Source organism: Haematobia irritans, chromosome 3 (assembly GCF_050003625.1).
Source record: "Haematobia irritans isolate KBUSLIRL chromosome 3, ASM5000362v1, whole genome shotgun sequence".
NCBI classification, from domain to species: Eukaryota; Metazoa; Arthropoda; class Insecta; order Diptera; family Muscidae; genus Haematobia; species Haematobia irritans.
The window spans coordinates 210,852,876-210,879,913 of NC_134399.1; the positions used below are offsets into that span (position 1 = coordinate 210,852,876).

Here is a 27,038-nt window from a genome sequence, read left to right on the forward strand (position 1 = left end):
ATTCTAGAAGCCCAAGAAGTAAAATCGGGAGATCGGTCTATATGGGGGCTATATCAAAACATGGACCGATACACCCCACCTCTTTATGGTCCTAGAATACCTCTAGATTTTCAGTTTTAGGCAAATCGAATAGAATATACACTTTCTAGACGCCCAAGAAGCAAAATCGGGAAATCGGTCCATATGGGGGCTATACCAAAACATGGACCGATAGGCACCATTTTCGGTACACTTTTTGATGGTCCTAAAATACCTCTAGATTTCGAATTTCAGACAAATTGGATTAAAAACTACAATTTTTGTAAGACCAAGACCCCAAATCGGGAGGTCGTTTTATATGGTGACTATATCAAAACTTGGACCGATATAGCCCATCTTCGAACTTGACCTGTTTGCAAACAAAAGACGAATCTGTGCCAAATTTCAGGACGATAGCGCCATTATTGAAGGCTGTAGCGTGATTACAACAGACAGACGGACAGACGGACGCGCTTATATCGTCTTAGATTTTCTCCCTGATCAAGAATATATATATTTATATAGTCGGAAATCGATATTTCGATGTGTTACAAACGGAATGACAAACTTATTATACCCCCGTCACAATTCTATGGTGGTGGGTATACAAATTAATTTGTTCAGAATTTTTTTTTGTCCGTACACCGAAAAAATGAATTTAATCACGAAATAAATTGATTCAATTAATTTTTAATTGAAATTTCTTCAATCACGAAAATTATTAAAAATTAATATAATTTTTCCGGAACTTTCAATTCACCTTTTGATTGACTCACTTAAAAATTTAATTTAGTTTTGTCGAGAAATTCAAAAAATTATTTTCATAATTATAACTGTTTCATTTAATTAAAATGTTAATTGGTTTAATTAATATTTTAATTGATTAATTATATATAGGCCCCATATAAACCGATCCTCAGATTTGACCTCCGGAGCACCTTGGAAGAGCAAAATTCTTCCCATTCGGTTGAAATTTGGTACGTGATGTTAGTATAGGGTATCCAACAACCATGCAGGAATTGGTTCTTATCAGTCCATAATAATATATAGCTCCCATATAAACCGATCCCCAGATTTGACTTCCGGTGCCTTTTGGAGAAGCAAAATTCATCCGATCTGGTTGAAATTTGGTACGTGGTGGTAGCATATGATATTTAACAACCATGTGAGTTGAAATTTGTGGATGACAGTCTTTCGTAGAAGTTTCTACGCAATCCATGGTGGAGGGTACATAAGATTCGGCCTGGCCGAACTTAAGGCCGTATATACTTGTTTTTCTTTGTATAGACTGGTGCCGAGATCAGGTCTTGTAACAAAAATATATTCAATTCAATAGAAAAGTTTTGCAGTAAAAATCTACCACATAGGGTAGTACTAAATTCTTTCCACAAAAAAAATAATGTACTTGGTTCACACACCAAAAAAGTAAATGTTGACTATCCCTTAAGAATTTTGGTATTGAGTCCGAGCCAATGATGTTTAGGTTAGGTTAGGTTATGTGGCAGCCTCATGTATCAGGCTCACTTAGACTATTCAGTCCATTGTGATACCACAGTGGTGAACTTCTCTCTTATCACTGAGTGCGGCCCGATTCCATGTTAAGCTCAATGACAAGGGACCTCCTTTTTATAGCCGAGTCCGAACAGCGTTCCACATTCCAGTGAAACCACTTAGAGAAGCTTTGAAACCCTCAGAAATGTCACCAGCATTACTGAGGTGGGATAATCCACCGCTGAAAAACTTTTTGGTGTTCGGTCGTAGCAGGAATCGAACCCACGACCTTGTGTATGCAAGGCGGGCATGCTAACCATTGCACCACGGTGGCTTCCCAATGATGCTGATTCTTAAAAAAAGAGCTCTATAAAATCAAAATTATGTTATGGATGTCATTTATAGAATTTGTATTCCTTTTTTGCGATTTTCTAATAAAACTATGCACATACAAAAAGTGTCTGTTTAAAATCCAAATTATATTTATTTTTGTGTGCAATTGAACCAAATTTACAATATAATTTTTCTATCTCTTCAAACCACTGGTTTATTTTTGCCAATGGAAAATCATTTGAATAAAATTATTTTCAAATTAAGATAATTTAAAACAATTGGAAAGGCAATAATAAAACTAATGACATCCTCAATTAGCCTACCAAGAAAATTAACCAAAAATAAATTGATGGATAACACGCAGACTTAAAAAATTCTCCTATAAATACATGGTGAGTTGATAGCAAAGACAATAGACATCAAGTTTATCGATAGTTAAAAAGTATAGCATTGCAACAAAAGGACCTACTAAAATGAAATTTCTATTAATAATTTGTATTTCAATCGTGGGGATATTCAGTTTCGGCTATGCCCTACCACATCCACCAACCACAGCAGCTCCTGTAAAATCCACTTATGACAGTCGTTTCGATAACATCGACGTTGATGAAATATTACAACAGGAACGTTTATTGAAAAACTATGTAAAATGTTTGGAAGGAACTGGTCCCTGTACTCCAGATGGTAAAGCTTTAAAAGGTGAGTTGAACAATCAAAATACACATCGACTTTGTTTGGGGAGCGTTAATTTTGTTGAATAGATTTTTCCAATTTTAGAGACTCTACCGGACGCAATAGCGACCGATTGCGCCAAATGTACGGAGAAACAGAAATACGGTTCGGACAAAGTGACTCGTTACCTTATAGACAATCGACCCGAGGATTGGGAACGTTTGGAGAAAATTTACGATCCCGAGGGTACATATCGCAAGGCGTATCTGGCCGGGAAGGAGCTACCGATAGGGGTTACAACGTCTACACCACCACGTACTAATAAAGATGAGAGTGAAGTGAAAGAATGATATTAATCCCTTTATGGCTGTGACCTTATTTGCTCAATGTTCAATGGCATTATGAGTATTGTTTTCTATTTTAGCAATTTAGTTTCTTAGAAATTTTAAGCCTATGTATGATTTTTAACTTGTAAATATAATATTTAGAAAGCAAAATTATTTTTTTTTTTGTTTATTTCATTTTTAAGCTTTAAGCCTAACTTGGGAGGGAAAATGGAAATTCTATTTAATAATATTCAATAGCAAAAATATATATTTTGTAAATTTAAATTAATATTTATAATATAAATTAATACGCAATTCTAATATTTTAATTTATTTTCGTTTTAGGTAAGTACACATTTTCCAGCATTTGAAATGTACTGGTAAGCCATGTTTAAAATATTGAACCTTTGCTTACAAATTGTAATGCAATGCATCATTTTGGTTCGATAGAGATTTTTAGATCCTTTAAATATTTAAATTAAATTAAAGAGAATAGTGAATTGAGAACTGTATGGCCATATGTCAAGTGCACAAAAATCAAAATTTATATATGAGGATACCAACTCATACCAGAAGTACACTAATAGAAAAAATTACGTTCCATAGTCGTGAACGGACGGTGACAAAATGGAACGGAAACGTTCACAAAAAATCAAAACGGAATGTTCACAATTTCGTCCACGGGCGTTCACGATTTCATGAACGGCATCCGTTTTTCTTTGACCTTCTTGAAAATAATCGTTAGATGTTATTATGGCAACTCCCTCGGTGGGGCAATGTGCTAAGGCGACTGTTAACGCGTATGGTGCAGAAAACACAGGTTCGAGTCACGCTAGCGGAAATCTTTTTTTTTTTTTTAATTTTGTTTATAAAGTGGTAACCATAACGTTTTCAGATCATGAACGCTGGTTGTTGTTTTGACAACGCATGGTGTCATTTGATCGTTATCAGATTGACACCGCCTGTTCCCGGTTTGACACCACATGTGTGTTGATTCACTTTCATGAACGAATCTCGGTTTGACACCACATGTGTGTTGGTTCACTTTCATGAACGAATCGTTTTGAAATGAGCACGCCGTGCATGATTTTTATACCCTGCGCCACACTATGGAACAGGGTATTATAAGTTAGGTCATATGTTGGCAACACCCAGAAGGAGACGTGATAGACACATGGTGTCTTTGGCCAAAATGCTCAGGGTGGACTCCTGAGTCGATATAGCCATGTCCGTCTGTCCGTGAACACATTTTTGTAATCAAAGTCTAGGTCGCAGTTTTAGTCCAATCGACTTCAAATTTGGCACAAGTATGTGTATTGGCTCAGAATAGAACCCTATTGATTTTGGAAGAAATCTGTTAAGATTTAGATATATTTCTCCCGAATTTGCTTAAAAATTTGCACAAGAAGAACAATTAGTACTATAGTCAAATGTGCCAAATTTTATTGAAATCGGTTCAGATTTAGATATAGCTCCCATATATATCGTTCGCCCAATTTACACTCATATGACCACAATTTTTAACTCCGATTTAGTTGAAATTTTGCACAGGGAGTAGAATTAGCATTTAAGCTATGCGTGCCAAATTTAGTTGAAATCGGTTCAGATTTAGATATAGCTCCCATATATATGTTTTCTGATGGTCAAAATACCAACATTTTCCTTGTAAAATCGCCACGGCTTAGTCGAAAAGTTGTAAAAATGACCCTAAACTTCTAATACATATATATGGAGCGATAAATCATAAATAAACGTTTGCGAAGTTTCCTCAAAATTGTTCAGATTTAAATGTTTCCCATATTTATACCCTTCACCACTACTGTGGTACAGGGTATAATAAGTTTGTGCATTTGTATGTAACGCCAAGAAGGAAAAGTCTGAGACCCATCGTTTAGTATACCGATCGTCATAGAATTAAATTCTGAGTCGATTTAGCGATGTCCGTCTGTCTGTCTGTCTGTCTGTTGATGTATTTTTGTGTGCAAAGTACAGCTCGCAGTTTTAGTCCGATTGTCCTAAAATTTGGTATAGGGTCCTGTTTCGGCTCAAAGACGATCCCTATTGATTTTGGTAAAAATCGGTTCAGATTTTTTGCTTAGGAGTAGACATTTTGCTTAGGAGTACAATTAGCATTGTAGCTATGTGTGCCAAATTTGGTTGAAATCAGTTCAGATTTAGATATAGCTCCCATATATAGCTTTCGCCCGATTTACACTCATATGACCACAGAGGCCAATCTTTTACTCCGATTTAATTGAAATTTTGCACAGAGGGTAGAATTAGCATAGTAGCTATGCGTGCCAAATTTGGTTGAAATCGGTTCAGATTTTGGTATAGCTTCCATATATAGTTTTCGCCCGATATGGACTTATATGGCCCCAGAAGCCAGAGTTTTGGCCCAATTTGCTTGAAATTTTGCACTAGGAGTACAATTAGTAATATAGTCATATGTGCCAAATTTGATTGAAATCGGTTCAGATTTCGATATAGCTCCCATATATATATTTTTCTGATTTCGACAAAAATGGTCAAAATACCAACATTTTCCTTCTAAAATCGCCACTGCTTAGTCGAAAAGTTGTAAAAATGACTCTAATTTTCCTAAACTTCTAATACATATATATCGAGCGATAAACCATAAATAAACTTTTTCGAAGTTTCCTTAAAATTGCTTCAGATTTAAATGTTTCCCATATTTTTTTACTAACATTGTGTTCCACCCTAGTCCATTAGCCGACTTAAATTTTGAGTCTATAGATTTTGTAGAAGTCTATCAAATTCTGTCCAGATCGAGTGATATTTAAATGTATGTATTTGGGACAAACCTTTATATATAGCCCCCAACACATTTAACGGATGTGATATGGTATCGAAAATTTAGATCTACAAAGTAGTGCAGGGCATAATATAGTCGGCCCCGCCCGACTTTAGACTTTCCTTACTTGTTTCTATGAGTGTAGGGACGTAGGGGCACAATTTAGAGACTTTTTCACCCAACACAAATTTGAATGTTTTTTACATTTTGCTGGCTCTAGAGGAGGAACCACAAATCTACTAAACAAATATTTCTATAGAAATTTTTTTCATATTTCTATAGAAATTTTGTCAAAATTTTATTTATATAGAAATTTTTATCAAAATTTTATTTCTATAGAAAATTTGGTCAAAATTTTATTTTTATAGAAAATGTTGTCAACATTTTATTTCTATAGAAAATTTTGTCAAAATTTTAATTTCTATAGAAAATTTTGTCAGAATTAGAAAATTTGAAATTCTAGAAATTCTAGTCTAGTATAAAATTTTGTCAAAAATTTATTTCTATAGAAAATTTGTTCAAAATTTTATTAGTATAGTAAATTTTGATTGTAAATTTTGCAAAATTCTATTTCTATAGAAAATTTTCTCAAAATTTTATTTCCATTAAGATTTTGTCAACATATTATTTCTATACAAAAATTTTGTCAAAATTTTATTTCTATAGAAATTTTTGTTAAAATTTTATTTCTATGAAAATTTTGTCAAAATTTTATTTCTATAGAAAATTTTGTCAAAATTTTATTTCTATAGAAATTTTTGTTAAAATTTTATTTCTATGAAAATTTTGTCAAAATTTAATTTCTACAGAAAATATTGTCAAAATTTTATTTCTGTAGAAAAGTTTGTCAAAATTGTTTTTCTATAGAAAATATTTTAAAATTTTTATTTCTATTGAAAATTTTGTCAAACTTTGTATTGAAAAGTTGGACAAAGTTGTATTTCTATAGAAAATTGATGTAAATTTTATTTGGAGAGGTATATTTTGCAAAATCTAACAAAATATCAAGAATTCTACCAACCTACCAACCAGTAAAAAATCTACCACTTTTAGTAGAATTCTACCAAGTGTGGCCACCGTGGCTGGGATACGTGATTTTTTGTTTGGAGTCAAAAAGTTAGATATTCCACCATTGTGTAATGAACTCATCGTGCTGAAATTTTGCACAGACTCTGTTTTGTCCGCGGACAGGTCAAGTTCTATACACCCTCACAAAAAATCGCTTCTGTAACATATACTCCCAAACATATTTTGCTTCAAGCATATACATTTTTGGGTATTGCCCAAACATTTATATGGTTGATCTCTTCCAATATATAATATGTTTGAAAGCATATTGGTCTAAACAATATATGTTTGGGTAGTCTATTTGTTTGTATTTTTGCATCCAAATTCAATAATGTTGTCTTCCAAAAAACAATATGCACCCAAAAATATTATATGCTTAAAAAAAATCTCCCAAACAATATTGTGCTCAAAATTTTATTTATTTATTTATATATTTACAATCATAATGAATTATGAAAATAAACAGGTAATATAGGTGCTAACAACATAGGTTTTCGACCTGAATGCTCAAAATTTTGTTTCTGCCCAATTGTATATTCCCCGACATCTTTCTCACTTCCACGAGATTTTTTAGTTCTTAGCACCTTTTTCTGTAATACAAACATTGTATTCAATTTTATGATTTTTTATTTATTTTAATTTTACCTTTTGCCGGACGGGGATTCGAACAGCGGACCACACAGTTTGTAAGGATCAAAGAAGTAGCTGATCAATTGCCCAAGGAAAAATAAAATGTTAATTTTGTAATAACAAGCAACAACCACCAACTTAATTCAATACCGCTCCCTGTTAAATAGCGCTCCAAGCTACTAAACACATATATGTTTATAGGCTATATCTAAATTAATATATGTTTGCATCCAAGCATATTATATTTACAAACATTTTATGTCCCAAACATAATATGTTCTAACATATTAACATATATGTCCCAAACATGTTATGCTAGTTTATGAACATTATATGCTTGCACTCAAAAATATTGTGTTTAAAAATTTGTGTTCCAAACATATAATGTTTATAGCCAAACATATGAAAAACAGTCTTTTTCATCCGTGTACCGGGCTTTATCGGTCCAAGTTTTGATATAGCCTCCATATAAGCCGACCCCTCGATTCGGGGTCTTGGGAATTTAGAGATCGCAATTTTTATCCGATTTACATATAATTCAAAACGTAGACGTACTTTTGGTACATAAAAAGGTGTGCCAAATATGGTATTCTATCAGTCCATATTTTAGTATAGCCCCCATATTTACCGATCTCCCCGATTCTTCTTCGGCGTCTAGTAATCGCAATTTGTAAACAATTGGCTTGAAACTGAAATTATATTTTATGTCTGAAAATCGGTGTGCATCGGTCCATGTTTTTGTATAGCCCCATATATACCAATCTCCCAATTTGACCTCTCAGGCATTTAGACGCCGCGCCGTTTGCGCACTACCCAGAAATTCTAAATCTAGAGGTACTATCGGTCCATAGTACGATGTGCCAAAAATTGTATAGCTTCTAGTAATCGCATTTTTAGTAGATTTGTTTGAAACTAAAACTCTAAAGGTATTTTAGGCCCGCAAATAAGTGTACCGTATATTATGTGTATCGCTCCATGTTTTGGTATAGATGCCATTTATGCCCATCTTCTTGGTTTCCAGAAATCGCAATTTTATTCCCATTTACTTTAAATTGGAAATGTACAGGTATTATGGTGTGCCAAATATTGGACGTATCGGTTCATGTTTCCGAATTTTTGTATAGATCCACGTTGCACTGAAAAAAAAACAATGTTAACAACAATGTGTTGTTAATATTAGAAAATTGAGATTGGTTTTAGAAAATTTTAACAGTAACAAGTAAATAAAGTCAAAAAAATTTGATAGTTATTTTTCATTTAATTTAATTAGTTAATTTTTTTTCACTTCTTATGGAAAATTTTGCAGCTTGAAGGAAGCAATTGTACTTCAATATGGCAAGAAAAAGTTTTCAAGATGGGCACTTTTGTAGTAAAATTTACAAATTTAAAGCAATAATGAACTATTTTGTCAGAAGTACGAATTTAGTAAAACGTTGTGCTTCATATGAATTTTATTTTCTTTTCCTTATATGAAGACATGATAATCTAAAAAATATTTAATACAAAAAATTAAAAAATAAAAAATTTATTTAATACAAAAATATTTAACCTCTAACTAAGATAGCATTTATTAAGGTTACATATTCATTGACAATGGATGATAGCCTTTGAAAAAAATAATCCCCTAAAAAAACAGAAAATAATCTATGAAACAAAATCTATATAGAACAAAAACGTGCTGTAAAACCAACCCAAACTTGGGCTTCTAGCACCCACATTCCACAAAAAAAGTTCATGTCTTAAGTCTTTTGTTTTGCTTTTCTATTGTCAGAAAAAAACAATGCTGTAAAATCAATGGAAGAAGAAAGCCATACCTCAAATGTCATAATTTATGAACTTGAAAATAAAAATATTACTTTTTTTTTTGGGAAATCCCCCTGACATTAATGACATAAATTCCCTGGAGTAAGAAAAAAAAACGGAAAAGAAAAACTACAAACGAAAGAGATGTATATCAAAGAAATACTTTAATAGACATGAATAAATTTTTAATTCTTTGTATAACGATGAACTTTATGAGATTAGAAGCCCCACCTTTTAATGGTGGCATTTACAAAACGTAAACCAATTCGAGAAGAAAGAAATTCTGGAAATGAAGTTAATAAAGAAATTTGTAATTCAATGGCACTTGGGTTCCATCGATTACAAAGAAAATGGTGTGGTTTCCTGTGGCCATTTCTTTTGGTACTTGTCTAAATTTTTCCATAAATTTTATTTGAAAAAGATAATCTTTCATTTGAAACTTTTTTTGTTTCTACGAAATATGGTACAGGAAGTCAAAGCATTAAAATAAAACTGCTTGAATAATAAATGAATAAAAAGTTAAATGCAAGTAGTTAGCTAAAATCATGCAATTTTTTTTTTGTATTTTTTTAAAGGAAACATTAATAATTACTCTCCTTAGGGGGGTAAGCAGAAATAGGCTTTTCGTAAAGACTCTATCCAATGATTTATTTTACTTTAAAGTGTTGGCATTTTATATAGCATAGACGTTAGGTAAGATCCTAGACCACCACTGTAGCATTAACAAGGTACTATGAGTCTATGATTTATCGCCAAGGAAACTGCACTAGAATTAAGGCATTTTTTGAAACTGAATAATTATCCAAGATATATGGAGGTAAATTATCTCTATTATATTTGGTTTATAGCTAACTGTAATGCCTATTGCTATTTCAATATTCTTCACTATAGGATAGAAGGTGTAAAAAGTTTATCGTTGCATTGGTAACAGTCATCGATTATATAATCGGGCAGCATTAATTGATAAGAGAGAAGTGCACCCCTTGTGGACGGAATAGTCAAAGTGAGCCTGAAATATGGGGCTGCCACTACACCTAACCTAACATAAAAGTCATGGATTTGGGACCACTTTAATCAGCATATGATCTTGCTTAAAAAAATGCAAGACGATCTAAGGGGTATCATATTTATTTTTTGTACACTGCAGCCTTTCAAATCCTGAATTTTTGGCATTGATTCGTTTCTTTTTCTATACAAACAAAATTTCCTATAGAAATAACATGTTAACAAAAATTTTTATAGAAATAAAATTTTGACAAAATTTTCTATTGCAATAAAATTTTGACAAAATTTTCTATAGAAATATAATGTTGACAAAATTTTCTATAGATATAAAATTTTGACCAAATCTTCTATAGAAAAAAAATTTTTGATAAAATTTTCTATAGAAATAAAATTTTGACAAAATTTTCTATAAAAATAAAATTTTGACAAAATTTTCTGTAAAAAAAAATTTTGAAACAAATTTCTATGGAAATAAAATTTCGACAAAATTTTCAATAGAAATAAAATTTTGACCAAATCTTCTATAGAAATAAAATTTTGACCAAATCTTCTATAGAAATAAAATATTGACCATCCATCCCAACTAAGAAGTACTTTACAAATTTCCTCTAAAAATAAAATTTTGACAAAATTTTCTATAGAAATAACAATTTGACAAAATTTTCTATAGAAATAAAATAGTGACGAAATTTTCTATAGAAATAAAATTTTGACAACATTTTTATAGACACAATTTTGACAAAATTTTCTATTGAAATAAAATTTTGACAAAATTTTCTATAGAAGTAAAATTTTGACAAAATTTTCTATAGAAATAAAATTTCGACAAAATTTTCTAATGAAATAAAATTTTGACAAAATTTTCTAATGAAATAAAATTTTGACAAAATTTACTATTGAAATAAAATTTTGAGAAAGTTTTCTATAGAAATAAAATTCTGAGAAATTTTCAATTGAAATAAAATTTTGGCAAAATTTTCTATTGAAATAAAATTTTGACAAAATTTTTTATAGAAATATAATTTTGACAAAATTTTCTATAGAAATAAAATTTTGACAAAATTTTCTATAAAAATATTCTGTTGACAAATTTTTAGAGAAATAAAATTTTGGCACAATTTTCTGTAGAAATACAATTTTGACAAAAATTTCTATAGAAATAAAATTTTGACAAAATTTTCTATAGAAATAAAATAGTGACGAATTTTTTTATAGAAATAAAATTTATAGAAAAATTCCATTTTCTATAGAAATAAAATTTTGACAAAATTTTCTAATAAAATTAAATTTTGACAATATTTACTATTGAAATAATATTTTGACAAAATTTACTATTAAAACAAAATTTTGAGAAAATTTTCAATAGAAATAAAATTCTGAGATTTTCTATAGAAATAAAATTTTGACAAAATTTTGTATGTAAATAAAATTTTGACAAAAATTTCCGTAGAAATAAAATTGTGACAAAATTTTCTATAGAAATAAATTTTTTACAAAATTTTCTATTGAAATAAAATTTTGACCATCCATCTCAACTAAGAAGTACTTAACAAAGATCCTCTAGAAATAAAATTTTGACAAAATTTTCTACAGAAATAAACTTTTGAAAAAATTTTCTATAGAAATAAAATGGTGACGAAATTTTCTATAGAAATAAAATTTTGGCAAAATTTTCTATTGAAATAAAATTTTGACAAAATTTTCTGTAGAAATAAAATTTTGACAAAATTTTCTATAGAAATAAAATGTTGACAAAATATTCTATAGATATAAAATAGTGACGAAATTTTTTATAGAAATAAAATTTTGACAAAAATGTTTAGAGAAATAAAATTTTGACAAAAATGTTTAGAGAAATAAAACTTTGACAAAAATTTTCTGTAGAAATAAAATTTTTACAAAATTTTCTATAGAATAAAATTCTGAAAAAAATTCTATAGAAATAAAATTTTGACAAAATTTTTAATAGAAATAAAAATGTATCTAGAAATAAAATTTTCTATAGAAATAAAATTTTACCAAAATTTACTACTTCTATAGAAACAAAATTTTCTATAGAAATAAAATTTTAACAAAATTTTCAACAGAAATAAAATTTTGACAAAATTTTCTATAGAAAAAAATTTAAAAAAAAATGTCTAGAGAAAAAAATTTTGCCAAATTTTCTATAGAAATAAAATTTTGACAAAATTTTCTAATGAAATAAAATTTTGACAAAATTTACTATTGAAATAAAATTTTGAGAAAGTTTTCTAGAGATAAAATTCTGAGAAATTTTCTATAGAAATAAAATTTTGGCAAAATTTTCTATAGAAATAAAATTTTGGCACAATTTTCTATTGAAATAAAATTTTGACAAAATTTTCTATAGAAATATAATTTTGACAAAATTTTCTATAGAAATAAAATTTTGACAAAATTTTCTATAAAAATATTCTGTTGACAAATTTTTAGAGAAATACAATTTTGACACAATTTTCTGTAGAAATACAATTTTGACAAAAATTTCTATAGAAATAAAATTTTGACAAAATTTTCTATAGAAATAAAAATAAAAAAATTCGTCACTATGAATTTTTTTATAGAAATAAAATTTATAGAAAAATTCTATTTTCTATAGAAATAAAATTTTGACAAAATTTTCTAATAAAATTAAATTTTGACAATATTTACTATTGAAATAACATTTTGACAAACTTTTCTATAGAAATAAAATTTTGACAAAATTGACTATAGAAATAAAATTTTGAGAAAATTTTCTATAGAAATATAATTTTGACAAAATTTTCTATAGAAATAAAATTTTGACAAAATTTTCTGTAGAAATAAAATTTTGACAACATTTTCTATAGAAATAAAATTTTGAGAAAATTCTATAGTAATAAAATTTTGAGAAAATTTACTATAGAAATAAAATTTTGACAAAATTTTCTATAGAAATAAAATTTTGAGAAAGTTTTCTATAGAAATAAAATTTTGAAACATTTTCTATAGAAATAAAATTTTGAAACATTTTTTATAGAAATAAAATTTCCTGAGAAATTTTCTATAGAAATAAAATTTTGAGAAAGTTTTCTATAGAAATACAATTTTGACAAAATTTTCTATAGAAATAAAATTTTAACAAAATTTTCTATAGACATAAAATTTTGACAAAATTTTCTATTGAAAGAAAATTTTGACAAAAATTTTCTAGAGAAATAAAATTTTGACAAAATTTTCTATAGAAATAAAATTTTGACAAAATTTTCTATAGAAATAAAATTTTTAAAAAATTTTCTCTAGAAATAAAATTATGTAAAAATTTTCGATGGAAATAAAATTTTGACAAAATTTGCTATAGAAAATTTTGACAAAATTTTAATTTTTTAGGTTCCCAAATACTTGTGGTTTTATTTTAAATTTATTAAAAATTTGCTACTCAAAATCCATGGTGGATGGCATATGCAATTCGGTACGGCTAAAATTAACACCTTATTTATTTGTTTTGATAATAAATTACAAATTATGACAAACCAAACGGAAATTACTAGACTTTTATTTTTTCTTTAATTTTACTCACAACATAATAGTCATAAACAAATTATGCAATAAAAATTAAAAATTTTCTTCACATAACACATAACCTGTTGTACATTTGCCTAAGGTGTTTTCCTTTAAGAAAACAAAAAATGATATGATCGAGTTTATGGTTTTGTTTTTCTCCACTTGAGGTAAAGTTAAAATTTTCACCCTGTCTTGATATGATACGAAAAATACGAAAAAATGACAAAATGATCAAATTTATTATAATTTGTTAGTAAAACGTCTATGAAAAAAAGGGGTAATAAAACACATTTTTCGAGAGAGATAAATTTAATTAGAGCATAAAATTTCTTGTCTAATATTTTTAGTATCAACATACAAAACGAGATTTTTATATCGCAGATGGTATGGTGTTTTCACGCATTTGTAATAAAGAAAACCTGAACTGTATGTCTAGGGTGTTTGCGTATATTATTTTTTCGCTTTTCTCGTTGTATTAAAACAAATTTGATAAACACGCACATTATTTATATGGGTTTTTGAAGATTATTTTTTGTTTTAAATTTCACGGAAAGATATGTGAATTTAACACTTATAATAAATTATCGTAGTAATTTTGTAACCGGAACCAAGTAGAAAATGTTTGTGAATGGAGTTTCTGTGTATCTCTGAGAGTGGAGTTTAGTAAAGAGCGTCTAAATTTGCCAAAGTTTGGTCGTATTGAAATTTTTCTGTTGTCTAGGAAAATTTCAATATTTGGAAAGAAAATATTTGTTTCAAAATTGCTTAAATGTCTTTAGCGCTATATAAAGTTTAGAAATTGTGTTTATAACAATTTAAGAAAGAATCAGTTATATTAGAAAACTATGAGCTAATTTCTGCCAATTTCAAATTTAGTAAAATTGTGTAAAACTTTTTTTTCATTTTTTTGGTCATGTTATTAATGAAAACAAAAAATAATTAACAAAAGGAACATTTTCTCATGTTTGGCTAAATTTAATGCTCGTGTACTAAACTTAAGTTGGTTATAAAAATTTTCATTATTTTTTTCTCAAATCCCTCATTCATTTCCACAATAACGTCAAAAAGTGTTTTAGTTTTTTTTTTCTTGTTGAATGTTCTAAAGTAATTTACTAACATATTATCACAAATTGGTATTGCATTCAAAGCGAGCAAAATATTAAACAAACATTACAAAAAGTACTTCAATCTAATAACTCCAATCTAATCACATGAAAAAAAAAGTCTTCACTTATAATAATGATGCTAGATGCATTCTTAACAACATTACAAACAACAAAAATGTAAAGAAACAAACAAACATAGACTATAATTCTTGCTCCTACATCGACTTGGCAATCAATAGAGATGTCTTTGGAGTCACATCTGGGGATCGATTAAGATGGGAGACAAATATGGACAAATTTTTGCATGGTGGTTCGAGGACGAGGATACTGAACACGGTTTGACACATTTTTTATACTAGTACGATTTTGACAAAATTTTCTGTAGAAATAGAATTTTTGCACATTTTTTATAGAAATAAAATTTTACAAAATTTTCTATAGAGATAAAATTTTCAGAAAATTTTCTATAGAAATAAAATGTTGACAAAATGTTCTATAGAAATAAAATGTTGACAACATTTTCTGTAGAAATAAAATTTTCAGAAAATTTTCTTTAGAAATAATATTTTGACAAAATTTTCTATAGAAATAAAATTTTCACAAAATGTTCTATAGAAATACAATTTTGACAAAATTTTCTATAGAAACAAAAATTGATAAAATTTTCTATAGAAATAAAATTTTCGGAAAATTCTCTATAGAAAAAAAATTTTGACAAAGGTTTTTATAGAAATAAAATTTTGACAAAATTGTCTATAGAAATAATATTTTGACAAAATGTCTTTGTTTTCTATATATAAAATTTTGAGAAAATTTCTTTAATTTCTATATATAAAATTTTGACAATATATTCTATAGAAATAAAATTTTGATAACATTTTCTATTGAAATAAAATTTTCACAAAATTTTCTATAGAGATTATATTATCAGAATATTTTTCATAGAAATAAAATGTTGACAAAATTTTCAATAGAAATATAATATTGACAAAATTTTCTATAGAAATAAAATTTTGACAAAATTTTCTATAGAAATAAAATGTTGACAAAATTTTCTATAGAAACAAAACTTCTATAAAAATAAAATTTTCAGTAAATTTTCTATAGAAATAAAATTTTCAGAAAATTTTTTATAGAAAAAAATTTTGACAAAGGTTTCTATAGAAATAAAATTTTGACAAAATTGTCTATAGAAATAAAATTTTGACAACATTTTTCTATAGAAATAAAATTGTTATTGTTGTCTTGGAGCTTAAAGGCAATAGCCGACTATCAAAAACCTTTTTTCGGGAGATTCAAGTGTACTTCACTTTGGGTTTATTGAATTACCCGAATTTATTCTGATCATTTGTTGTTGGTTTTGCTGCTAGCAGATTATGATGATGACGAATTTGGTAATCCCGGCTGTCCATCCAACCGTCTTGCAGTCTATAGGGCTTTGCCCAAATAAATTTGACAAGCATACTTTTCCTCTGTTGGTTAAGCTACACTTGTAGTTTATTCAATACAGCTTTTTAAGCTGAAATCAAAAACAACAAAAATGATTGAAGAATAAACCAACAATAACAAACACATCGAAATAAAATTTTAACCAAATTTTCTATAGATATAAATTTTTTTACAAAATTTTCTATAGATATAAAATTTTGACAAAATTTTCTATAGAAATAAAATTTTGACAAAATTTTCTATAGGAAAAAATGTTGACTAAGGTTGCTATAGAAATACAATTTTGACTAAATTTCTTATTGAAATGAAATTGTGACTAAATTTTCTATAGATATAAATTTTTTACTAAATTTTCAATAGAAATTAAATTTTGACAACATTTTCTATAAAAATAAAATTCTGACAAAATTTTCTATAGAAATAAAATTTTGACAAAATGTTCTATAGGAAAAAATGTTTGACTAAGGTTGCTATAGAATTAAAATTTTGACTAAATTTTTTATTGAACTAAAATTTTGACCAAATTTTAAATTTTTGACAAAATTTTCTATAGAAATAAAATTCTGACAAAATTTTCTATAGCAATAAAATTTTGACGAAATTTTCTATAGAAAGAAAATTTTGATAAAATTTTCTATAGATATAAAATTTGGCAACATTTTCTATAAAAATAAAATTTTGACTAAATTTGTTATTGAAATAAAATTTTGACCAAATTTTCTATAGAAATAAAATATTGGCAAAATTTTCTATAGAATTGAAATTTTGAACAAATTTTCTATAAAAAAACATTTTTGACAAAATTTCCAGAGAATTAAAATTTTTATTATGTTTTTGTATAAAATCAATATCTTAATTCTTTTTTGGTTTAGACCTTACTATCAAAGTCTCCATTTTTCTCCACAATTTGACCAAATACTGCAAAATAATATTTTTTATTTGAATCTTTTATTTTTTCTTATTTTATTTAATTGAAAATAATAAAAAAAAAACTAGATATACAAAGAAAGTACAAAATTTTACTAAATTCGATAGTTCATGTTTTTTTTCTAAAATGAGTAAATCTTACTTAAATGCACAATATTCTAAAACGAATTGAGTTTCCATGTGTCTGTCTAACGCTAAAGAAATTTTAACAATTTGTGACTCCAATTGTTTTTTATAAAATTTGAACATTTTTGAAGACAAAAAAATTTATCATTTTTTAATTTTTTTTAATTTGTTCTTTATTTTTTAGAATTAAAAATAACGTACTTCATTTGATCTTTACCCTCTAGATATATTTGCAAATTTCTTGTTTTACTCTATGGCATCCCTGTTAACAAACTTTTTATAGAATTAAATTTTTAGCAGATTTTCTATAGAAATAAAATTTTGACAAATTTTTTTTTTAGAAATAAAATTTTGACAAACTTTTCTATAGAATTAAATTTTGAGAAAATTTTCTAAGGAAATACAATTTTGACAAAATTTTCTACAGATATAAAATTGTGACAAAATTTTCTATAGATATAAAATTTTGACAAAATTTTCCATAGAAGTAAAATTTTGACAAAATTTTCTATAGAAATAAATTTTGACAAAATTTTCTATAGAAATAAAATTTTGACAAAATTTTCTATAGAAATAAATTTTGACAAAAATTTTCCACAGAATTAAAATTTTTACTAATTTTTTTATAAAATAAATATTTTTTTTGTGTTGAGCCATACTATACTGCAAAATAATATTTTTTATATGATATTTATTTTTCTTTTTTTATTTAGCCGAAAATGATAAACAAAAAACTATACAAATAAAGTACAAAATTTTACTAAATTCGAAATTCGCGCAAAATAGTTCATATTTTCTGAAATGAGTAAATATTACTTAAATGCACAATTGTGTTTTCTTAAATTGTGTCTGTCTAATGCTAAAGAAATTTTAACAATTTTTAACTTCAATTTTTTAACTCCAAATTTGATTATTTTTGAAGACAAAAAATATGTTATGTTTTAAAAATTTTTGTTTAATTTGTTCTTTATTTTTTTGCCTTAATGCCTTTCATCTTTACCCTCTAGATATATTTACAATCTTCTTGTTTTACTCTATGGCATCCCTGTTAACAAACTGGGACCCATTTTCCAGTTGATCTATCAACAAGAAGAAAGTCTAAAATATCTGTAGCATACCAATATTAACCCATGGACGGAATTCAAGCATTGCTGTCATTTAATACAGCTTCAAACGATAACACCAAGCAAGTGCAATGTAACAGAGCAACAAGTCGTCCAGCCATCGCCACAATACTTTGATAATCACCGAGCCTCATAATGATGTTGTTAGTCAATCTATGCGAGATTGAGAGGAGAACCTAGAATTGAAACTAGAAAATACCAACTGTTAATAGCTAAAGTTAAGCTATATGCTAAGTCTTTAACTAGTTTTAGTTTACCAATTTGCTAAAACGTTTGGCGCTCTTCTCTGGCTTGAAATGATGATGATGGTGACGATGATGAAGCTGATCGCGAGTGATTTCATATAATCGTTAACGTTCTGGCCATTTTACTGTTGGTTCTTGGCTATTATTAAGCCTAGCTGGATGGTATTGTGGTCACTCTCGCCATAGAGAGAGAGATGAACTCCCATAGAGCTAAATGGTATTTGGTATGCATTTCTCTATAGCCACATTTGTTGGTGCTCCATTGATTGCTTACTTTCTAAGATTCTGAGATGAGAATGTTTTCGACTTTCGAACGCTACGCAACGTGGTTGGTTTCATTTGTCCGTAAATTGGAATCTTATACGATTTGTCGGCGGTAAAGATTAGCTATGGTCTAACGAAAAACCAAGTGGATTAGCAACAACAACAAACGAAAGAATTAAATAATTTTTGTTCTAATTAAACAAAGTCTTTATTAAGTGGAGAAAAGATAAATCTCTTACCAACAATGGCCATGATCTTAGAAAAACAAAACACAAAAGAAAAGAAAATTTCTATGAAATAACCAAGAAGAAATGAAAGTCAAGTATGTGTCTTAAGTCTTTTGTTTTTGCTTCGTTTTTGCACAGCAGAATATCTCATCATAACCAACAACAAGTGAAATTGTGCCCTACTCTAAATTTGTTTTAACATAACAAAAGATTATATTATTCGGAATTTATCATAAAGTTTGTCATTTTTATCTAAAGGCAAAAAAAGGCTAAACAAACTAGTGAAGGAATTGTGGTTGTTTTTAGCATCGTAAAATTTGTAAAAGAAAGTCCAATATTATGGAAACTTCAATACAAAAACTGGTCAATAGAGAGACCATGTGTTATTTGATGAAACTAGAACAGATGGTAAGATGAAATGATGATGAAAGCAAAATTATAAAATATACCAAGACAATCATATGGACTGGAATAGAAAGACAAATAGAACCGCTAAGTCTATAAACAGAAATTAATGACTTAATCTAAAAGATCACTATAACAGAGTAATGGAAGATTAATGTTATTACCTGGAAGTGAACTGTTCGGATAATGACATTTGAAATTAGTTCCTATATGGGCATGGAAATTTCTAATTACAATGGAATGGAGTTAAACCAAAAAAAACTATCAAAACTTTCGGCAAATAAAATAATATTCAATTAAAAATTTCAATAAATTTTAAATTAGTTAAATTTACAGTTAAACGAAACACACTATCATAACTTTGGCAAAAAAATATACTATTCAATTAAAAAATTCAATAAAAAATAAATTAGTTTATATTAAAAATATTTATTAAATTTAATTTAATTAATTTTTTAAATTGAGTTTAAAAAAATAATTAAATTTAATCGAAAACATTATTTTCAATTTAGTTTTGATTTTATTTAATGTGTTATTTATAATTTTATTTATTTATTTTAATTAAAATTTTATTTTTTTTTTTTTTAAATTTTAAAATTCAGTTAAACCTCATAAAAGAGCACACCCAAGATCACCTAAATTTTTTTCACAGTTGAAAAGTGTCATTTGAAATTATTTCCTATATTAATAAGATGAAATGAAATCAATGATGAAATGAAATCAAAGTTTAAATACCAATTTTACAAACTGTTTAATTTTTAATTTAATTAAAAATTAAAAAATTTTTAATCAACAAAAATTAATTGTATAAATTATTTTTTTTTTGTAATTATATCAATTAAAAATTAATTGGATCAATTAATTTCGTGATTGAAGGCAAAAAATATGTTTTTCTGTGTAAAAATGGCTCATAACTGTTGCGGGAATATAAACAAGGACCAATAAAATATTATACAATTAATTGCAAAGTTTATCAATTTATAAATTAGTTTATATAAAAAAATACATTTATTAAAATGGAATTAAATAAATGCTTTAAATTTAATCATATCATATTAGAATTAAGATTATTTTAAATTAATTTTTATTTTATCAATTATAGTTTTTACTAATTATTAATGTTACTTCTCAGAAGTGCTTATAACCGTTGAAAATATATAAACAAGGACCAATAAAATAATATTGAAATTAATTTACTAAATTCAAATTAATTTATAGAAAAAAATAATTTATTAAAATTGAATTAAAAAATTGTTTTAAATTTTATCATAAATATGTTTTTCATATTAGAATTAAATCTATTTTAATTTAAATTTTATTTTTTTCATTAATTTCAATTATTTTTTATTTAAATTGTAAGTACAATGAAACATCTCAGGAGTGTAATTTTTCAATAAAAGGAGTCCACATATAAAAGGTTAATTGTAATGGAATAATATTAGATAGTCGAAATAGTATTTTTCATGGACAAGTATATTTAAAAAAAATATATCAACAAACAAACAAAATTTTGAAGATATTAATTTAGTTGATTTTTTTTTGTTTAAGTTGAAAACGTAATAAATTTTAAAATTAACTGATTCAATTAAATTTTAATTCAAATTAATAAATTAATTCAGTTACAAACTTTTTTTATATAAATATTTTTATAATTTTTATATAAAAATTAACATTTTAATTAAATAAAAAAAATTTAAATATATTCTATTAAAAGTTAATTATATAAGTTACTGTTTATTTGATTCCGTTTAAAACTTCAATCGAACTTCTTAATTGGAAATATTTTGATAATTTTTTTTTGTGAAAAAAAAAATTTCACATTAAGCAAAGCCTGAGAAAATTACTTGTCGCAGTTTTTTTGCCAGACTTCGACAAAAGTTTTACACTGATGAAATAATGTCTGTAAATTTTACATTGAGTTTCAAGCAATTTTCATGACCATTGCGCCTTCTACACCTGTAGTTTAGTCAATGCATGGTTTTAAGCTGAAATAAAAAACAACAACAATTCTTTATAAATAGAATAAAGTTTTAGAAATTGCACTGCACAGAATTAAAAAAAGTAATTAAAAATAAAAAAAAAAATTATTGATTAATTAAAACAAAAAAATCTAATTGTATCAGAAAATTGACATTGACAATTGATACTATAATTTATGCCGAAGACAAAAAATATATTTTTCTGTATATATATAAAATATATTTTTCTATATGTATTATTTTTTAATTTGTGTTTAATTCTTGTAAATATTTCAATTGTACTCGAGTTATTTCACTAGTTGTAACTTTCCACTCTACACTGAAAAAAATATTGACCTAATATTGAAGATTATGCAACTTAAATTTTAGGACTCGAAATTTACGCAATGCTAAGGACAAAATTCTTTAAAATAATGACATTTTAGTTTAAAAAAATTTATAATACTTGCTTCAAAAATTTGTTTAATTAAATTTAGGACACAAATCTTGAAATTTTGCTTCCCTCTGTTGAAGTTGTAGATCTTTGAAGTAAGGCAAATGTTCCTTAAAATAAAGAAAAACATTTTTAATTTAAAGAAATCGTCTTTAACTCAACTAACATATTGAATTTTTAAATTTAAGATAAAAATGCTTCAAATATAGGCTAAGACTTATTTTAAGGAGTTGTATCTTTGGTTTAAAGTTTTTTTTAGCATTAAGAAAACAGTTTTTACTTTGAAGTACTTGGCATAATTTGGATTTTGAAACTGGAATTTGTTTGTACATGAATATGTTACCTTTATTAATATATCGCAAACAGAGAATAAAAATTCGATGAATGAGATTTGTATCCAATTTTAATTTTATCGATCCTAGATTTAAAGCCAGGGAGGTCCCTAAAAAATGTATTTTTTTTAAAGAAGCTGCATCTTTGGCTCCGAATCAATACCAAAATCCTTAAAGGAAGTTCAAAATCTTTGGATCCAAATAAACTTTTTTTGAGTGTACGTCGAAAAAGTAAATTGCAATTTTCTCAACCATTTAGTATAGCACTTTTTCGGAACAAGAACATAACAATTCTATTGTTCTCCACTTCTACACGTTGTTATGAATTCACATATAATTTTTTTATTCTTTTATTTATTCACGGGAACTTGTACGATATACTTTACAATGAAAAAAAAATATAATAAAACAAAAGGAAAAACTGAAATTCTAATATGATGTGAAAATTATGATAATTAATCATAATAGGGTATTGTGTTAAAAATATTGTATTCTTGTTAGTTCTTAGATAAAAATTGTCATTTGTTACTTCAATACAGCAGTTAAAACTAGAATGTAATAAATAAGAAACTAAATTAAAATAACTAAAAACAAGTATATACGGCCGTAAGTTCGGCCAGGCCGAATCTTATGTGCCCCCCACCATGGATTGCTTAGAAACTTCTACGAAAGACTGTCATCCAGAATCGAATTACTTGGGTTGTGATATCTTAAAACTTCTTAACATCGTTTTCTAAATTGTGAGTTAGTCCATACGTGGTATATATTAGACAAAAAACGTATGTATAGGTAAGTCTACCAATAATTACGAATTGATATGGACTTTTGCACGGTACGTAGAGAGCCAGAATTGAAATATGGGGGTCGCTTATATGTGGGCTATATACAATTATGAACCAATTTTTGTGTGATTGGGGATCGATTTATCTGAGGACTATATATAACTATAGACCGACATGGACCTAGTTAGGCATGGTTGTTAGCGGCCATATACTAGCACAATGTACCAAATTTCAACTGACTCGGATGAGATTTGCTCCTCCAAGTGGCTCCAAAACCAAATCTCGGGATCGATTTATATGGGGGATATATATGATTATGGACTGATATGGACCACTTTTTGCATGGTTGTTACATATCATATACTACCACCACGTACCAAATTTCAACCAGATCGGATGAATTTTGCTTCTCCGAAAGGCACTCGGGGTCAAATCTGGGGATCGCTTTATATGGGGGCTATATATAATATTGGACTGATATGAACCAATTCCTGCATGGTTGTTGGATACCATATACTAATATCACGTACCATATTTCAACCGAATCGGATGAATTTTGCTCTTCCAAGGGCTCCGGAGGTCAAATCTGGTGATCGGTTTATATGGGGGCTATATATAATTATGGACCGATGTGGACCAATTTTTGCATGGTCATTAGAGACCATATACTAACACCATGTACCAAATTTTAGCCTGATCGAATGAAATTTGCTTCTCTTAGAGGCTCCGCAAGCCAAAAATCGGGGGATCGGTTTATATGGGGGCTATATATAATTATTGACCGATGTGGACCAATTTTTGCATAGTTATTAGAGACCATATACCAACACCATGTACAAAATTTCAGCCGGATCGGATGAAATTTGCTTCTCTTAGAGGCTCCGCATACCAAAAATCGGGGGATCGGTTTATATGGGGGCTATATATAATTATGGACCGATGTGGACCAATTTGTGCATAGTTGTTAGAGACCATATACCAACACCATGTACAAAATTTCAGCCGGATCAGATGAAATTTGCTTTTCTTAGAGGCTCCGCAAACCAAATCGGGGGATCGGTTTATATGGGGGCTATATATAATTATGGACCGATGGGGACCAATTTTTGCATGGTTGTTAGAGACCATATACCGTGGTGCAATGGTTAGCATGGTTAGCATGACCGTGGTGCAATGGTTAGCATGCACGCCTTGCATACACAAGGTTGTGGGTTCGAAACTTGCTTCGACCAAACACCAAAAAGTTTTTCAGCGGTGGATTACCCCACCTCAGTAATGCTGGTGACATTTCTGAAGCTTTCAAAGCTTCTCTAAGTGGTTTCACTGCAATGTGGAACGCCGTACGGACTCGGCTATAAAAAGGAGGTCCCTTGTCATTGAGCTTAACATGGAATCGGGCAGCACTCAGTGATAAGAGAGAAGTTCATCAATGTGGTATCACAATGGACTGAATAGTCTAAGTGAGCCTGATACATCGGGCTGCCACCTAACCTAACCTAACACCTTGTACCAAATTTCAGCCGGATCGGATGAAAGTTGCTTCTCTTAGAGGATCGGCAAACCAAATTTGGGGGTCCGTTTATATGGGTGCTATACGTAAAAGTGGACCAATATGGCCCATTTGCAATACCATCCGACCTACATCAATGGCAACTTCTTGTGCCAAGTTTCAAGTTTCGTTTCGTTCGTCAATTAGCGTAATTTCTACAGACGAACGGACGCAGGGACGGACATGCTCAGATCGACTCAGAATTTCACCACGACCCAAGTTTCAAGTTTGTGCCAAGTTTCAAGTTTCGTTTCGTTCGTCAATTAGCGTAATTTCTACAGACGAACGGACGCAGGGACGGACATGCTCAGATCGACTCAGAATTTCACCACGACCCAGAATATATATGCTTTATTGGGTCTTAGAGCAATATTTCGATGTGTTACAAACGGAAGGACAAAGGTAATATATCCTCATCCTATGGTGGAGGGTATAAAAAAAATATACAATTTTTAATAAAAATCTAATTAAAATAAATAAAAATAAGATTTATTTTAAAATTTTAATTTTAATTTAAAATTAAAAAACAACTACCATTGTATTCCAAGTCATTAAGACATGTTCTTTATACCACCTACTGCCTTATGGGATGGTCAGTCTGTATGCTTACATAAAGGTGAACCCAACACTCAAAAAAACGTGAACCTCTATGCACTAAAGCCAATTTAGCTCTTTTTTAGTTCATGGAATTCCAGGTTAGGTTTTGAGAAAGTTTTCTTGACTTTAATACTTTTTTACGTAGGTTAGTTAAATGAACTAAAAAAAATATATACACAAATGATTTATAGAATTCGTATTTCGCCCCAAATATTCCAGAATTTCTTGAGAATTCAGAACGATGCATTTAGTAAATAGTAGTTAAAAATCTAATATAACAAAAAAAATCTTTAATCTAATTTATGTCAAAATTTTGGAATACAATTTAGTTCAATTTTCGTACGAGATAGTTCGTTTATCCCACAACATAGTTTATTTTTCTCTGTGTCTGTTTACTTCAGAAAATTCTAACTAAAATTGTTTATTAATTGCAAAATGATACAAATAATAATTTATTTCTGCTGTTTTATTTTTTTGTCTGTGTCTGTTTACTTCAGAAAATTGTAACTAAAATTTTTTATTAATTGCAAAATGATACAAATAATAATTTATTTCTGCTGTTTTGGAGAATTTCTTAATTTGAATTTAATTAAAAAATGTTGAAATGGCTTTGACGCTATACGAAGTTCAAGCCAGATACAATTTAAGTAAGATTTTATTTTTTTTTAATATAAACTATTTCGAATATAGCAAATTTGTGTACTTAATTTGTATATAACTTTTTTTTGACAATTTAGTTCATTTTATTAAAAAAAAAAAAAAATTAAATTAAATAAGGAAAACTTTATCACATTTGGTAAAGTTTAACTAAAATCATGTAATTTGCATGAAGTAAAATAGATGGCATTAGAAATTTTCATTGAATTTTTTCTAAGGGTGTTTGCCAAGCCATTAGGACCCAATTGCTCTTACTTCCCTCTACTCCCTTATGGGATGCCCATTCTATATGTTTCTCACATAAAAATATATTTATGGATTTCATAACACTTGTCCCTATCCTCTAATAATCTCTAGCAATTTATGATTCTGCAAAGTCAAGTCATGCAGCCAACTTTAGCAAAACAAGCAACTACATCATTATCAAAGTTAATGCATCTCTCTTCAGCTAAATACGACATGAATGAATAGAAGAAAAATATTGGGGAAAAGTCACAGTTGTATTTGCCGCCATTATCAACACCATCGTAAATGCAAAGTCATGGCGGCGTATAGAGGTAAACTTATGCTGTTACTTCTTGCTGCCACTACTACTGACCTACATAACTTTTCTTCAACAAGAAAAAAAAAAAACAAAGACAACAAAATAATCCAAGAATCAACTGAAACTACTTGTCGTGAGTAGAAGTTGTAGGTAAAAAACACCATGTTCCCAGATGTTGCTATTCTATGTTTTAGTAATACACAATTTCATGTGAAAATGATCCATGTGGGACACTCAACGGAAATTTGTTGTCAATAGTCCAACAAGTCCAGATATTTTAGTCAAGGCTTTTGCATTACTTCTTAAAGAAAGTTTTATTTTTATTTTCAAAATAATTTTAGGTTTAATTAGAAAAAATCCTTAATTCTGATATGGCAAAAGTTAGCACTTAAATAAATTAATTGTAAATGAATTTTGAGTACCCTTAGGAGTACCCTAGAGCACAACAAAAAATATTAACCATCGGTAATAGTTTCATAGTTATTCAAAATATTCCCCATTAAGGCCCATACACGTTTGCACCTTCATATTGATCTACCACCCAATTGTACTACTTGAGTATTTAGAAATAAATTTTAGTTCATA

General features: G+C 27.9%; 2 protein-coding genes across 5 annotated transcripts in view; both read left to right on the plus strand.

Moving 5' to 3' along the window:
• Window positions 1–27,038, plus strand: part of Rhp (GTP-Rho-binding protein rhophilin) — a 282,866-nt gene that overhangs the window by 137,473 nt on the left and 118,355 nt on the right. Inside the window, exon 1 of one of the 3 annotated variants that reach the window (XM_075302609.1) lies at window positions 19,429–19,583. The exons of the other annotated variants lie outside the window; for them this stretch is intronic. Within the exon in view, the coding sequence (XP_075158724.1) occupies window positions 19,515–19,583 (69 nt within the window). The 5' untranslated portion in view covers window positions 19,429–19,514. Of the gene's footprint in view, window positions 1–19,428; window positions 19,584–27,038 lie in introns of those variants that run through there. 3 annotated transcript variants of the gene reach the window in all.
• On the plus strand, window positions 2,247–3,014 carry a10 (antennal protein 10). 2 transcript variants are annotated; one of them, XM_075302600.1, is made up of 2 exons: window positions 2,247–2,541; window positions 2,604–3,014. In XM_075302600.1, the coding sequence occupies exons 1-2, from the start codon at window positions 2,316–2,318 to the stop codon at window positions 2,834–2,836; spliced, it is 459 nt and encodes a 152-aa protein (XP_075158715.1). In that variant the 5' UTR covers window positions 2,247–2,315; the 3' UTR covers window positions 2,837–3,014. The 2 variants fall into 2 exon arrangements, with proteins under 2 accessions (XP_075158715.1, XP_075158714.1); XM_075302599.1 differs by having other exon boundaries at window positions 2,620–3,014.